This window comes from Corythoichthys intestinalis, chromosome 14, assembly GCF_030265065.1.
Source record: "Corythoichthys intestinalis isolate RoL2023-P3 chromosome 14, ASM3026506v1, whole genome shotgun sequence".
Taxonomy (NCBI): Eukaryota; Metazoa; Chordata; class Actinopteri; order Syngnathiformes; family Syngnathidae; genus Corythoichthys; species Corythoichthys intestinalis.
The window spans coordinates 16,986,719-17,004,572 of NC_080408.1; the positions used below are offsets into that span (position 1 = coordinate 16,986,719).

Consider the following 17,854-nt stretch of genomic DNA (forward strand, 5'->3'; position numbering starts at 1 on the left):
GCTACAAAGCTTCACTGCTGTCATTTTCACTACGCCATGTAGAACTTAAAAAGTGTAAAAAAGAAAACGGGGGGAAAAAAATCCCTCATTGAAATGCCTTTCATGTTTGTCCTCCACAAAGCTCCCCTCAGTCAGTCACTCACATTCAGTGTGCCAATCTTAGCACGCCACAGCACAGCGAAAAATTTTCATGGCAAAAAAACTTGACTTTTTGTTACAGGTGCTGGAACAAAAGGGCTTTTAAGTCTGACTTGGGGGTGAAAATCTTTAGGAGAAATTGGCGGCACGGAGGGGTTGACATATTGATTCTGGCCTCTGGCGCCGTCCAGGGAAAAAGATGGATAGATTTCTCTGAAATGTACTCGGTGTGAGAATATAAAGACTGTTGCACATTGTCGCTCGGGTATAAATTGTTTCGTTGAACATCCAACTGGCCCGTTGTTGTTTTTCGTCATGCTGGATGGCCATGATTGTGTGTGACGATGTCAACTACCCATTTTGAGATGTAGCATTCTGATGCTATTGATTAATACCGTCATTCGCATGCAAGGCATCATCAGCCCATTTTACTGATGGATTGAGGCCACCTTAAAGCTTGTCATTTCCAGGCGACAAGATTCAGAGACAAATCATTAAGAAGCAATATAGGTAATTTTGCCAATACTGAGCTGAAATGGTACCAGTCAAAGCCACTGCTAATGATTTATTGATTGCTTACGTTGGGAACCTCTCTTTAATGGCCCAAAATGCTATAATTAATGGCTAATGGCCACTGATCCCATTTGAACTCAGTTGCTAATGAAAATAGCAGGATCTACTGAGGAATATAAAAAATATTTTTGATTAATTAGTGTGGGAGATGTGCATGGATAGCTAATTAAAAAGTCCCTAGAGAAAATATTGTTTAATATTAACATATTTGCTCCCAAAAACATATAAATACGTTCTATTTTTAATTGTTTCAGTGTCCCAAAGACGTATTTATACATCTTTAACATTTTTTTTCACAAGAGACATCTCTGGGTTCTGATTCAATTTAGCACCAAAGCACATTTCTGAAAATCCATTTTAAAGCAATAAAACTGGCTACTGGAGGGCAGTAGCGCACTTGGTAAGACCCGCAACCCGATTCAACGGAACGAACGGACGTGCCGCACGGCCGGGGTGCCGGCGGAAGACGGCTGAATGGACATCCAGGATGCCAAGCGAACGACCAAGCAGAACAACCGGGAGGATGGCAGGGATTGGACGACCGAGCAGAACGACCGGGCCCACCAGTGCAGCAGACGATGCATTGAGTCCATGCTGCTCGCCGAGCAGAGACGGGCGGCGATGAGGGAAAAGTTTACCCCGTCCGTCACTGCCACAACAGCGTCATCTCTCAGTTAGTTATGTGTAAATAAATTGTTACTTTGCTATCAAAAGCTCTATTTGAATTGTTGTTTGTTATTTTGTAAAAGGAAAACATTATTCAGATGTTTGGGATGTAACTAAAGCAAAAAATAGCTGTGTTAAAGTCAGTTATGTTTGAAATGTATGCTTTCACAAAAAGCTCAATTTCTGTTTTTTCATCAGAAATTGGAAAATTGCTCAAACTAAGCTATTTTCTAATGCTGATTTCTAAAGAATGGAAAAAGATATGAGTTAAATTTTTTTTCCTGCTGAAAGAAGAGAGTAATCTTTCTTTTGGTGGGTTCCATGTTTATATGGTAATAGAATAGAATTTTCTGTGGGACTTGCAAAATCAGTCAAAATCCAGTAAAACGGCTGGGAGCGAAGGGGGTTGCACCGGTGAAAATGGCTGGAAGTGAATGAATTGATAAAGAAAATAACAGCTTTTAATAAATCCCCCAGCCTTTATAGATGATACGATTAAGGGTGCGACAATATATTGATTTGATGACATAAAGCAATACTAGCCAACAGGTTATCGATATGCTTCCACCAAGAATCGATATATCGTTTAAAAAAGGTGCTGCTGTTTAATAAAGCTACAAAACGGATTGCAACCAAAATTTTCTCGGTTAAGATGGACCTTCATCTGCTTCCAAGTATGTTGCAATAATATATAGTGTTGCTGTATTAACAGAAATGTTTCAATGAAATATATTTTCATATTCTGTGAGGAAGACAAGTTTTTGGAGATTGTCAGCAAAAGTGCAAATACCTATTAAAAAAAATACCAGAAAGGCGTCAAATAACCCTGATACCAAACTGACTACTTGGCTTTTTCAAACAATAGACTCAAACACTCAAACAAGCAATCAAGCAGCCTAGGTGTGAAGGGGGTGTTTCACTCTGGATAGCTGCAATTAGCATATTGAATATTTGCAAATCCACACTTGTTAACTCCTGGTTTAGTGTAAAAATGATGAGTGGGCCATGTGGCATGAAACTACGACTAGCATCCAGAACTGTAGCTTTAACCACACTGTCAACATTTTAGAAAATTGAGGGCTAGAACGTCTGGGACAAATCCCATCAAGCACCTTTACTTTGTCTTGAGAGGTCCAACTTTCAGTTCTCAAGGTTCACAGTTTATTATGTCGAAGCACACAATAACCAAAGAACTTTCCACAGCTGCTCAAACAGCTGTTTTGTCACATAAAACACAAGCTTCAGTATACAGTACAGGCAAACTGCAGCTTTTGGAATGTGTGAAAAGGTTGTCCGCCCGACTGCCTGCCTGAGCGGTCCACTGTCCAACAAAGTCAAGGCAGCCCTGTCCTGCAAACACTCAAGATGCTAATTGGAGCAATCCAACCTTGTGATTTTGCGAGTGTGAATGGGAATGAGTAATGAGGACCTTAGTGGTCACAAAAGATATGCTGATTAGGGTCAGATGACCCTTCTCTGGTTACAAAAGGGATTTGTATCAACTGATCCACCCTTGGCAGGTCTAGTGTTAACACTGTGTGTAGTGGAGATGGGGTACGGCTGACCTCAGTTCGGGACGTCGTGAGTCGGTGGGGGAATACTTCGAAAATCTCCTCAATTCCACCGACACGCCTTCCTTTGAGGAAGCAGAGCCTGGGGACTCCGAGGTGATCTCTCCCATCTATGGGGTCGAGGTCACTGAGGTGGTTGGAAAGCTCCTCTGTGGCAAGGCCCCGGGGGTGGATGAGATCCGCCCGGAGTTCCTAAAGGCTCTGGATGTTGTGGGGCTGTCGTGGCTGACACGTCTCTACAACATTGCGTGAAAAGTGCCTCTGGATTGGCAGACCGGGGTGGTAGTCCCCCTTTTTAAGAAGGGGGATAGGAGGGTGCGTTCCAATTATTGAGGGATCACACTCCTCAGCCTCCCCGGTAAAGTCTATTCAGGGATGCTGGAGAGGAGGGTTCTTTGGAAAGTCGAATATCGAATTCAGGAGGAGCAGCGTGGTTTTCGTCCTGGCCGTGGAACAGTGGACCAGCTTTACACTCTCGGCAGGGTCCTCGAGAGTGCATGGGAGTTTGCCCAACCAGTCTTCATGTGTTTTGTAGATTTGGAGAAGGCGTGCGACCGTGTGCCTCGGAGAGTCCTGTGGGGGGTGCCCCAGGAGTACGGGGTACCGAGCCCCTTGGTTAAGGGCTGTTCAGTCCCTGTACGACCGTATCTTGGGGTCTTGTTCACGAGTGAGGGTAGGAGGAAGCGCGAGATCGACAGACGGATCGGTGCAACGTCTGCAGTGATGCAGACTCTGCACCGGTCCGTAGTGGTGAAGAAGGAGCTGAGCCGAAAGGCGGAGCTCTTGATGTACCAGTCAATCTATGTTCCCACCCTCACTTATGGTCACGAGCTGTGGGTTGTGACCGAAAGAACAAGATCCCGGATACAAACGGGCGAAATGAGTTTCCTCTGCAGTGTGGCCAGGCTGTCCCTTAGCGATAGGGTGAGAAGCTCTGTCACTCAGGAGGGACTATGTATCGAGCCACTACTCCTCCGCGTTGAGAGGAGCCAGTTGAGGTGGCTCAGGCATCTGGTTCGGATGCCTCCTGGATGCCTCCCTGGAGAGGTGTTCCGGGCATTTCCCACTGGCGGGAGGCCCCGCTGGTTGAAGTGGCTGGGGAAAGGGAAATCTGGGCTTCCCTGCTAAGGCTGCTGCCTCCGCGACTATACCCCGGACTAAGCGGTAGATAATGGACGGATGGATGGACAAGCGCTGTTTGGTGAAATAGTGAACTTAGCTCAGCCTACTTCACAACTAGCAGCACTCTGATAGGTAGTGAATCCATCTTCAAAAGAGGAGATTCAAACAATTTAATGCCTCTCCATGTAACGTAAATGTAAAAGTTTTTGTCAAACTAAATGCCAAACAAAGAGAATTACACTTTGTGTATCTAAAATATCTAGCTTAATGCTGATACATAAATGGGAAACACCATTGACGGCTAACAAATAGCATTTTTCTGATGCCATAGTAACACTTAAAGAAACAGATATTTGAACAAACGTTGCAGCAACACTTGTACTGTATATTTATTTATTCACTAACTTTAACGTAAAATTACTTATTTTACAGAGTCGCTTACAACAACTGAATAAATCATTCTTGTTTGTCCATATGAGAATATCATACTACAGTACTCCCGAATGGCCAAGTTGCACACAACAAAAAGAAATAGCTGAATTAAATCTAGTTAAATGTAATTATGAATGAAATCAAATTATATTTAATCATGTTATTGTTGAAATAATATAGTGTTATAAGTTAAAATATTGTAGAGTGGTATTTTGAGCTGGAGTGGAGTAATGGCGTTTCCATTTATTTCAACAGTGAAACATGATTTGGAATATGAGTGTTTTGCTTTACAAGCTTGGTCACAGAACAAAATGAAACACTTTATCTCAATGTACCATTGTATAAGGAAATTAGGAATATTATAATCCATCCATTCTAAAAATCCATTTGTACAGGTAGATTCCTCCCTTCGATTGGACACCACACCCATCTTCATTTGAGTAAATAAACGTCTCCTGCCACTGTCATCAGCAAATATAGGAATATTGAGATGTTCTGTATATTCTAAATGCATTTATACCAATGAAAGACTGACTCCAATAGATGCCTCCTACATTCCTAGCCGAGCGGTACTGTGAATCAATACGTTTGGCATACAAGAGAACAGGAAGGCTGTATTCTTTTTTCATTTCAGACAGAGATAATGTCTGATGAGGATGTCTTTTGTATGCGCACCCAGTGAATCTTTAATAGCACACAAGTGTTGATGATGTCCTTTGAAGGCCATGAATGAAACCTTTCGTATTCATTATTAAATGTGCAGAGTTCATTTAGAAAGAACCCTCCCTCCCCAAACTTGAGCGCTTTGTGCGTATTCTTTTTGATGACTTTTTCTCCTCATCTTCTCCCGCCGAGTCAGAATACATTTTGCTACTGGCCGACGCCATCGATTTTGAATATCAACCTTAACCGATATAAGCCACCTCTTTTGAACACGGTCGTGCTGTGAGATGACGGGGGGCAGCCTGCGGGGACGGAGGAAAGGGAGGTGAAGGATCTTGGAACTAATGAGTGCAAATATTGATGGAAGGCAGCCAGTAGCGGTGAAGCCGTGGCCAAAGAATCATGGAAATGCGTCTTGGCAACGAGTATTTATATTTATTTCAAACACTGAGTATCATTTTCAGGTCTCTATTTTTCTGTGATGAACTGAAAGGGTTAATTCATGATGTCTTGGGGGAGATATTCCTTGATGTTCATTGTGAATTTTGTTTGTTAATCTGCTATTTCTAGAAATAGTTTCAAACTTCAATGTTGGTAATGTCCAACTATGGCGCTTGTTGTTCTCTGATTTGTACCAGGCAACATTTTAGGAGGTGTAATAAAGTCCATATTACTTTATTTTTGTCAATGGCATCCTTCGTTTCTAGAAACGAACGTCAAATCAAGTGTCGCAAGAAGAGATTTTAATGTTCGACGGGAATTTTTTTTCCCCCCCTCAAAGTTTTCCATTGCCACTCTAGATGAAGTATTCATAATGTCCAATTGTTGTCTGCCTTTTCTCTATGAATTATTCATAACTTATGTAACATTTTTTTACCATAGCAACAATGGAGGCATTGATTTGGTCAATGTGACATTTTTTTTTTTTTTACAAATTCTGCTAGGTTTTTAAGGGCTCCAAATCTACAGTTGATGGTAAGATATCCCCCCCCCCCCCCCCCCCTTTGGGAACTGCTGTCTAGAGAAGTAATTGCTAACAAATCTCATTAAGATTTTTGATTTTGTTCCGTCTGCATTGGACTTTAAAAATTTCCATATTGTATAAAATAGTGCCCATGACAATTATTTTCTTAAACTGTTTACCTCAATGTAATTTTATTATTATATATTTTTTAAAGTTTTAATTCAAATTTTTTTTTCTTATTCACTATCAGTTGACGGGGGCGTACACTGGGCTCGGGACCGATCTGTAGGGGGGCCTATTTTGAAATACTTAAAAATTAAGGTTGTTCCGATCATGTTTTTTTTTTTTTTTGCTCCCGATCGTTTTAGTTTGAGTATCTGCCGATCCCGATATTTCCCGATCCGATTGCTTTTTTTTTTTTTTTGCTCCCGATTCAATTCCAATCATTCCCGATAATTTTTCCACATCATATACATTTTGGCAATGCATTAAGAAAAAAAATGAATAAAACTCGGACGAATATATACATTCAACATACAGTACATAAGTACTGTATTTGTTTATTATGACAATAAATCCTCAAGATGACATTTACATTATTAACATTCTTTCTGTGAGAGGGAGCCACGGATAGAAAGACTTGTAATTCTTAAAGGATAAATGTGACTTTGTATATTGTGACTAAATATTGACATCTAATGTATTTGTTGAGCTTTCAGTAAATGATACTGTAGCTATTTAACTGCCCAAATGCATGATGGGAAGTGCACCCATGACTGTGCGTAGTGGTACCAATTGATATATCTTCTCTGCGTTGGGAAATAACATAGTGTTAAGAAAAAGATTAACTCCTACCTTTCTTCCCCACATTGCTTCCCATGACATTTCTAATAATAGTGAGAGGGATTGTAAGGCTTTAGCCAAATAAAAAAAGGCTCCAAAAGCTGCCAAAAGTCACTCTACTCATTTAACGCTGCCTTTAGGCTCCATATATAGGTAAAACGGCGCCATTACAGATTGAACGCGACAATGCGTGAGTGGGTCGTGCAGCGCATGCGTTAATTGCGTTAAATATTTTAATGTGATAAATTAAAAAAAAAAAAACAAAAACAAAAAAAAAACATTAATTCGCCGTTAACGGGATGAATTTGAGCCATCTCTACTTAACGGCATATTGATCGGGTCGACATCTCTACTTAAAATTTCTTCAAAACCAAAGCCGCTAGCAACCTAAAACCAAAACAGGCACCTCCCTTAGGCATATATGAGACTATAGACATAGACTTATTCATCGAACCCCTGGGGTTCGATTGAACCCAGGTTAAGAACCACTGCTCTAAGCACTTTCAAAAGTGATGTGGCTGCATGAAATATAAAACGTAGACTTCACTATCAGCTGATGGGAAACTGGGTGCAGGGCCACTCCGTAGGGGGCCAATTTTCAAAAATTTGAAATTGAAATATTTTCCAAACCAAAGCCGCTAGTGACCTAAAACCAAAACAGACACCTCCCTTAGCCAAACATGAGTCTCCATGAGCAGGTACAATAAAAAAAAAAAAAAAAAAAAGCATAGTCGTTCACTAATAAAATCCTGATGATCTTTTTATACAAGTATAACAAAACTTAAATTGCTATAAAATTCTCATTCTCAATAGCAATATTTAACATATACGTTTTTGCCCAAAATAGCAACTTAAATTTCTACTTTTCACCAGCTAATAAATAACTCAATTTTCACATCAGAAACTTAATACTTGAGGAAAGCATGCACAATCATCTTCATTTTACTCAACAAAAGCAAGATTAAAATTTTTCTATATACAATCACAACTTATTTAGGTTAAATTCCGCTATTGTGTAGAGATACAAAGTCCAACATGGCGGCCATCACAAAACAAATAATTTTTTAAAGTAGAAAATTCTTGCAAATAAATGCTCAAATCGTGGAATTTCTATAGATATGAACGTAAAACAGTCTAGATTATTGGTTAAAAGCAAAAAACGGGCAGTTATCATTCATTTTTCGTCAATATTTCAAGCCAAAGTTACGGTATTGTTTAATCCAACATGGCGGCAGTCACGGAACCAAGAGCTTTTTAAGTTGCAAATTCTTGTAAATAAATGCTTAAATCGCGGAATTTCTGTAAAACAGTCTAGACTCTTGGCTAAACGCGAAAAAATAAACCGGGCAGTTATCAACTTATCATTCATTTTAGGTAAATATTTAAAGCTAAAGTTAGGCTAGTTTTTTCCATTCATTTCATTGTATTCACAACGTGTCAAAGTGCATGCATGGTGCGAAAAAATATAATAAGTACCTTGAATCCTTGACCAAATTACTCAAGACACTCCTGCCTGCTTGTATTCAGTAAAACCTTTGTCCTATTTCCACTTAAATCCGGCGTTAGAACGCAGCGTGTGTTTGAGTTTATCACAGTGAATAGTGAAAGTCACCTCAACGCTCTATGGGTCGGCCCCCTATGGGAAGGCGTGGTGCAAAGTCTGTTGGAGTTGTGTTGTCAACTGATGGGGGAGTCTATGCATTGATTTTATTTTATTTTTTAAATCGTAGTGTTGGCATAGGTATTCATGATGTCTATGAGACTTGCTTTCCACCCGTTCTACTTTTGGCGGAATAACATTTCCAGACATTTTAATTTTTTTTTTTTTTTTTAAACGGGTTGGACAACATTATTATTGGTTAAATGCTAGTTTCACGTTCATATATTTTTCCCTACACAAATGAGTGCATTGATTGGTCTCGCCAATAACGACCAACTTCAGTTAGCTCGCTAGTCACATCCTCTGCTTTAATGACCTCAAAAATAAAATCCAAAGCACCATTTTTCAACACGTTACCGCTGATACTTTGGCATTTCGTACATCTACCCCCTCCCCCACAACCCAACTAGCCGAAAGCAGACAAGTCGGCAAATAAATCATTAGCGGCTGCCCTATGCAGCTGGATATTAATTATCCTGTGATCGCCGCTCATTTGCACGTTGTACTGAAAATGTCAGCGCCGAGATGAATTGGAAAACAAGGACAAGGAAAAAAAGCACACAAAAAAAAGAAGCCCATCAGCTTGTAGCCTTTATGCTGCAGAATGTCACCAGAAATGACATATTGTTTTGGCCTTGCTGTCTCAATGGAACAGTGGACAGGAACATGGAAAGTTGGATGGATTAATACGCTTTTCCTTGCACTTTTGATGTTTAAGTGTATTAAAAGCACATTTCAGAGTGGGGAAAAAAAACATATCTAATTCCCTGCATGCCCTTTAAGGTGCCCAGAATTAAAAAAACAACAAACTGTTTGTAGGAATCGATCACACAAGTACAATAGTGTTCTTTCATCACTGCAATAATGCCACAAAAATAAAAGGGATTGGAGTAGAGTGAGGGCGCAGCAACAAGAAAAAATCAATTTAGGTTTCACTAGAGACTGCTGCAACTTTTGCGGAATATTCCAATTGTGCAAGGTGGAATTTATCACGAATAACTTGCAAGCGGAGCAATCTTGACATGAACAATGTGTTAATTAGGAGTGGGAACCTCTTGGTACCTCTTGATACGATACGATTTGCGATACAAAGCTCACGATAACGATGATCTGACGATACAAAGATTATCGATACTAAGGGTGTGACAAAATATCGAAATGGTGATGTATCGTGATACTTTGTATTCCAAAAGGTTATCGATATGCTCCTGCCAGGAATCGAGATATCGTTTTAAAAAGGTGGCAATGTTTAAAAAAAAAAGGGTCAACAAGTTGCTACCAAAATCTTCAACCATAATAGTGTCTCTGGTAACTGTAAGGCTGCCATTGACCGTGCTCGACGCCCGATCCATTTAGACCGGGAACGTTCGTTCATTCGAAATAGGGCTGCATCAATCGATTATTTCAGTAGTTGATTAATCGATTAACTATTTAGTTCGAGTGATCGGATAAGGAACATAAAACATTTAAATACCTGAGCTGAGCCTCACACGGTATATAAAAAAATAGAAAAGAGGATCTATGTACAACAAAAGAACAATTGGCTAACTTACATAGCAAAAGTCCGCTAGCTAAAATGCTATAAAATGCTAACACGTTTTTACAATGCTCTTAAGGAATGGCTCAGACACATAGTCCCACAAAAATGGCTAAATATACCTTTTAGGGAGCAATCATATTATGCGATTGCACATGTGGCCACGCTTGACCCTTTTGTGGAATATTTCAGGAGATGTCTTCATTTTTCTGCATTGTAAATTTCTTCCCTTTGTCACAGGCGATTGCAACTTTGCGAAGCCCTTGGCAGCATGCGGTTACAGCCAAGGCAGAGACGATGACCTGGACTGGGAGCAGGTGAACGCCAGGGAGAAGACATCCTCCGATCCATGGATGCCCTCAGGTAGGAATGATCAAACTCAGAAGAAAGTTATCAGCTGGTTGGTTTCCAAAACTGTCTTTATGCTTGTTTTTGTGGCCAAAACATTTCTAGACTCATGACTAAACAAGCGCTGATTACCGGTTTCAAGATATACCGTGGTATGAAAATGTCAAGGTTTCAAAACCGCCAAAGTATTTTCCGTCGTACCGTCCCTAAGGTATTAGCTATTTTTTTATGTCCCAAAAATGCATGCAGAAATCCCTCGCTTGCAGCTGCAAGGCTCAACCCTCCCCCACTGGTTGGTGCTCAGTGTCAGTGAGTCAGCTGAGCTACACGATGGCTGTAGGAGGTGAAACTCCTGAGCTTTTTCCCCCCCGTTGAAGAAAACAAAATCGCTGGTATGGGAATACTTTTGCTACAGAAAAGTTAGACAGCTGCGGTTTAGAGGAGGAGGGCCAACCGAAACGTGAAACATCTTTGTAGAGGGGGGCCGCAGAGGAGGCAATACCTCCAATATGATTTCGCATTTATACAAAATTAAGGTTAGTAAATACTGTCATGAACGTTTCCCACCAGCTACGAGAGTTAACTCCAGTGTGTTTGGTGTGTCTAGCAGTGGTAAAATATGTTTTTTTTTTCTCTCTCTGGCAACCTTCTATGTTATAATATAATATAATATACTGTATTGGCCTGAATATAAGACAGTGTTTTTTGCATTGAAATAACACTGAAAAAGTAGGATCGTCTTATATTCGCGGTCTAGACATTATACCCATTCACGACGCTAGATGGCGCCAGATATCATTGAAGCGATGGGCTGTCATGACAGATCTCAGCGACTCTCAAGTTTAAGCAGTTTGCATTATTTTATTGCAATGTTTTTCCTTATTCAGATTTGTTTCAAGACTACAGTTACAGTTAGACTTCACTTGATGGTTAATGCAGGTATTGAAATTTTGTTGTTTTATCACAATAGATTGGTTTCTTTACATTTCAAAAACCAGAAGCCATTCATTTACGAATGTGATAGCACTTTAGTTTACATATTTAAATGTTCAGATATTAAGATTTGAATGAGGCAAAATAACATGCTTTTTCTCTCAAATATATTGTTATAATCATTTGTTTCAGATGTACTGTAATTATTTTCTGTATAAAAATTGATTTGGTGTTCAAAAAGTCTTTTTTCAAACTTGAGTCTTGAAAAACAGGGGGTCGTCTTATAATCAGGGCCGTCTTGTACTCGGGCCAGTACGGTAATATAATGTAATGTAAGCATGCTACGAGTCATGCATGCACATGTGCTTTTTATGGAAAAAGTTTCAATTATTTTTGTTCTGATGGTAATAATGTTGACATTATATGTATGTTCCAATTTGCTAATGTTTTGAATAATAAAGATCCTGTTAAATGGAAACTTTTTTTTTTTTTTTTTTAAACCCAGGTACCTCAAAGTAATACATTTTAGAGCTGTAATTGCGATACCGTAATATTTTGGCCTAAGGTTATCATACCGTCAGGATATCATATCGGCACATGCCTACTCATGACATAATGAGCTATGCTCAACCAAGAGTAAGAGCCACATGTGAATACACTGTCTGAAAACGTGATCCTGCAGAGATGCTAACATACAGAAACATGCACATGCATCCCTTTGGCAACGCCCCTGCTTTCCTTAAATTTAAAAAGTTTATTTCTGACAGGAGCCACATGGTTGCTCAATAAAATAAATTTGTTGATGCAGTTACTGTATGGTGGTTGGTAGATTTGTTGACGTACCCATGTGCCACAACGTAAAAAAAGCAAAGCAAAACAAACAAACAAAAAATTAAATGTTCAATGAACTACTAACAGCTATTGTTGCCAGAATTTTAAGAAATGGACAGTGTCCAATCAGCTGAACCTACAATATTTCTTTTATGGTAATTTATTGATTTGACAGTAAACTTTTCCAGCTGTTCCCTTCTTTTAATCCGGAACATTCTAAGAAAAATTAACCTTTTTTTTTTTTTTTTTATTTTTTTTTTAACTCGGCACTTACCGGTGTTCAGTTGAGTTGCGCTCCCTCATTGACGTGAACTCCCTGTTGTTGATAGCAGCTAAACAAATCAAACAAATCTACCTTACGTTTTGACACATCTATTTAGAAATATTATACAGTACATTACATTACATTAGATTAGGGCTGCATCTATCGATTATTTTAGTAGTCGATTAATCGATTAACCTGTTGCTTCGAATAATCGAGTAATCGGATAAGGAACATAAAAAATGCAAATACCTGAGCTGAGCCTCAAAGGGTATTAAAAGATAAATGAATGAGGATCTACTGTAAGTTAAACAAAAGAACAATTGGCTAACTTACATCGCAAAAGTCCGCTACCTTAAACGCTATAAAATGCTAACATGTTTTTTTTTTTTTTTTTTTACAATGCTCTTAACAAATGGTTCAAACACATCTTCCCACAAAAAAAAAAAAAAAAAAAAAAACACTTAAATATACCTATAAACTAAATTGCGAATGCTTTAAAAAAACATTAGTTCAAAATCTTACAAAAACTTATTTTGGTCTTAACAGGGAGCAGCTGGATTCAGTCATGTGAAATGAGTTATATCATAGTCACCGTTGCCACTAAAGGGCAGTGTATCCACCCAAATCAATAAAACTAAATGCAAACACTTACAAAACAAACCATTACAACGCCACTTTAATTAAACGAATACTCAAAGCAGCAAAATTTAATTTGAATCTTTTTTCTAATTGAATTACTCGAGTTAATCGATTAATCATTGCAGCACGATATCAGTCCCACTGTTATCCCGCTATAATGTCAATAATATATCTTGAACAATAATCAAAATGCCTTAAAAACCCAGGCCACCAACATGTTTATTGCTTATCACACGTTAACTTCTTCACGCTATTATCTCGCAATATCATCAAAATGCTAGTCTTTCGTGCATACGTAATTGCTTACATAGGTTAGTGGTCAAAAGGCACAAAGACACAAATGAATATACAGTACAGAAGATCAGCTTGACGAACATTTGACCTGTTAGAACTCTTCCAAAGTGTGGTTGCCTTGCGCATGTGTAACCAGTGTGTCAGCACCACCCCACGTTCTGCTCTCACCTCTGACTAGGCTGGGACGTGAACCCATGTGCCACGACGCATCCACTCGGCAGGTAGGGACGCTAACCACTGCGCCATAAAGGTCGACTAACAGCACAGCCGCTAGCGTCCCTACATGAAGGAGTCTGCAGGGAGGTTTCCACACTCCACAACGGACCTGCGTTTACCCGTTATACTCACCCCCCGAAACATTCGCTGCTGATCCGGGTCACGGCACCAGTGTAACTCCTTTTTCTTTGTCTGATGCGATTTGGAGTAGGCCTGTCGCGATAACAAATTTTAGTGGGCGATAATTTATCTCATAAATTATTGCGATACGCGATATTATTGTGCCACCCCCAATTTTTTAAAACCAATTTACAATAACACAGTGAGAATACAGTATATATTAATAGATCAAGTACACCCATTTAAATGCGATAAATATTTACTCTTAAATTCAAAAATACTTTTTAAGAAATCACAACTAAAAACAATAGACCATGCCTCTTAAGTAAAAGACAACAATATTAATACCGCACAGAAACACAGAAAAAATAAAATGTATTTTTCAAGAAAAAAAAAAAACAATAAAATTGCACTAATAACTTAAGCATTTTGGCAAATGAAAACTTTTCCCGTCATGCCTTCTGCAAAGGTGTTCCATAGGGATTCAACAATACAGTTAAGTCATGGTTTGGTACGATTTTGGATACGGGGGACACGATTTTCGATCCGATTCAATTCATTTAATGGTCTGAGAAAAAAAAAAAAAACAATTATATTTTTTGTTTGTTTTTTTTTATTTTTTTTTGTTGCTAACGAGAAAAAATGAAATTGCCATCATATAAACATGCATTTTAGTGGATAATATTTATGTGCTTACTTCTTACTGATCTGAAAAAAAATTGTATAAAAGTGCTGAGAACAATCTTTACTGTTTGTAAAGTGAGGCAGGGCACACTGTTGATTCCTACAGCTCTCTTAGCAGCTAGGTTTACTACATGAGCAAGACATCCTATTTGTGGTCCGAATCCATCTGTGTCACGTACTGAATTAACAATATTTGCAACATTATGTATAGTCAATGGTATGGATTGCTTTGGCCTTCTTAACTTCCAACCATTCAGTCATGACACTTTAAAATTCATCGATGTAGTATATGGACTACGTGTCCCATAATCACGCTGGGCTCACGTAGCCAATGGCATGGGAAGTAGCACATCTAGTTTGCTATTTTATGATATCTAGTGTGGGCGCACATTAAAAAAGTTAGCAAACGCCGCTGAAGTCACATCTGCTCATTACTACACAATACCAGCATATGACAATTGAAATTCATATACAGGACGAATTTGAAGCACAACACTCTTAATTTGCCACTCAATGTTCATTCAGCTGTTCATTGTCAAAGCGAGGTTGTTCGTAGCAGCCAAGTCGCTAACAATGTTTTGGCGGACTTCGTTGTAAATATCCGACATTGTGCACAAAAAAAGCCGCCCGCGTGAAATGTCACTCCTGACAGGAGTGCCCACACGTCAACAACACCGGCGCGCCGGATATGGTCCGCAGTCACTCCGGAGCACTGACGCAGCCGGTATACGTTGAACAATAGGATATAATGGAAACGATTGGCTCCGGCGCTAGTTTTTGCCGGACCTAGAACGAACATGCATTTTGCGCAGTTGGTAAAAAGGAATCCGAACTTTTAACAGCACGTCTGACGCACGCGCGGCGATAAATTGCAGCGGAAAAATTACCGCCTTCGTTTTTATTTATCGTGCGATAAATGGAATTATTGCATATTGCGACAGGCTTAATTTGGAGCGTCAAATTCCTGGACTCTGCGTTGTGTTTTAAAATAGTTCCAGGAGACGCACACGATGCGAGCTGGTCAGTCTCACAGGTCTCGCCACAACGTGCTAAAGAACAATTGAAATGGTTAGCTCTTTGGCGCTGAGCTAATAGCAAGTTAGCAATGCTATCCAACTCACCTTTGCTGATGACAAAATACAACTGGCGCCATCTGCGGCGCGCCCAGCTATTTATACTCACTGCATGAATTGGGGGCGCTATTGTGCCTTGTAATGTGTTATTGGGGCCGCTATTGTGCCTTCTAATGTGGACAAGTGGAATCATTGTTACACATGCTCAGTAGCGCTTTGGAATTCAACCAGAAGCGCAAACCTAGAGAACACCGGCAGTATAATAACATGAAATTCAACAATTAATTTTGTGACAAACTCAATAAATCTTCAATATTTGATGATGGCCACTTTGCCATGTTTACAGAATTAGCAATTTTTAAAAAATGCCATGTTTACAGCATTAGCAATTTTTTAAAAAATTGTTTCAAACGTCAATGCCACGTTGATGCCTTCAATTACCCTGGCTCCCCCTCACATGAACAGACAGGGATAACAATCTCTTATAAGAGGTCATTTTTGCGGAGGTTCCTAAGTACGGGTTGAGAGCGAGGCAGCAATCGGAGGTGAGATAGCTTTTTGAGTCACCTGAACGCATTCAAAGCGTAAAACAATTTCAGCTTTCAGACACACTGCATCTCTCCATCCTTTTCGAAATGGTCAAAATGGAGAAGGAGGTGAAAGCTACAATTTGACGTGACAGGTTAAGTGCTGCGAAATAGAGAAAGACGTGCAACATGCTAATTACGCAGCGGTAGAAAAGAGGGAAAAAGGACAAGCGCAATCGACAGAATGGGTTTTCTTAAACCTTCACAGAATGGCCATTTTCACCAGAGGTCGTAAATTCAAACCAAAAGCCTGGTGTTGATCTGACTGCGGATTATTTTGAATCATTCTGTTTATTTCTATAAAGCAGCTTGGGGGTTATCGTTAGTAATCTGATCAGTGTTGTTTTCGGCAGGATCTTTAATTTCGTCTAGGTCTTTTTTGGACGATAGTACTTATTCGTCTTAGTCATATTTTAGACATTTCAAAATGTGATTCTCTTAGTCTAGTTTTTGTTGACGAAAACTCAGACTAATTTCGTGTAGTTTTAGTTGACTCAATGTTTTTGTCTATAAAATTAAAAAAAGGGTTCCAACTATTTCAAATGAACATTGACAGATGTGCACTTATTGTAGCATCTACAAATCTATCACATGATAATACACACTCAGCAGGAAAACCGCAGGCTACATTATTTTCAATAAAATATACCCACCGGGAAGCCAAGAACTGTATGGAATTTTTTTTTTTTTTTTTTTTTTTTTTTTTTTTAAGTCCGAGTTTAGGAGGACACTTGCCCTTAGCAATGGCCTAATGCTAATGTGAATGCTATGCTAATGCTACAAGTTACATTTACTATGTGATAATCACTCAGCACAGTAGGGCTTCAGCTATTGATTATTTAAGAAATCGATTAATCAACTAGTTAGTTCGAATAATCGGATTAGGAATATTTTAATGTGTTGTAAATAAATTTTAGGACCTGTAAAGCAAAGGCTTGCTAAGATTGCACTTTCAAAAGCGCATTAAATGCTAATACAAAATTAAATTCCAGAGTGTTTTTTCAAACTATGCAGAATTGCACTTTCATTTCACAAGCGCAATGAATGCATTTAAAATAGGGCTGTCAAACGATTAAAATTTTTAATCGAGTTAATCACAGCATAAAAATTAATTAATCGTAATTAATCGCAATTCAAACCATCCATAAAATATGCCATATTTTTCTGTAAACTATTGTTGGAATGGAAAGATAAGACAAAAGACGGATATATACATTCAACACACTGTACATAACTGTATTTGTTTATTATAACAATAAATCAACAATATGGCATTATTATGAACATTCTGCTAAAGCGATCCATGGATAGAAAGACTTGTAGTTCTTAAAAGATAAATATTAGTACAAGTTATAGAAATTTTATATTAAAACCCCTCTTAATGTTTTCGTTTTAATAAAGTCTGTAAAATTTTCAATCAAAAAATAAACTAGTAGCTCGCCATTGTTGATGTCAATAATTACACAATGCTCATGGTGCTTAAATCCATAAAATCAGTCTCACCCAAACGCCAGCAGAGGGCGACACAACACCAAAAAACACAAGTAACAAGTGGAAATGACACTGCTGTCATTTTAATCTGTTTGAGCGGGGCATGTGCATTAAATGCGTTAAATATTTTAAAGTGATTAATTAAACAAATTAATTACCGCCTGTTAACGCGATAATTTTGACAGCCCTAATTTAAAATAAATT

General features: G+C 38.8%; 1 protein-coding gene across 8 annotated transcripts in view; it reads left to right on the plus strand.

The window, feature by feature from the left end:
* The window catches only part of LOC130929769 (receptor-type tyrosine-protein phosphatase mu-like), a 468,571-nt gene that overhangs the window by 84,293 nt on the left and 366,424 nt on the right, over positions 1-17,854 (plus strand). For all 8 annotated transcript variants that reach the window (XM_057857249.1, XM_057857247.1, XM_057857248.1 and 5 more), the window contains exon 2: positions 10,410-10,532. In XM_057857249.1, the coding sequence (XP_057713232.1) occupies positions 10,410-10,532 (123 nt within the window). The remainder of the gene's footprint in view (positions 1-10,409; positions 10,533-17,854) is intronic.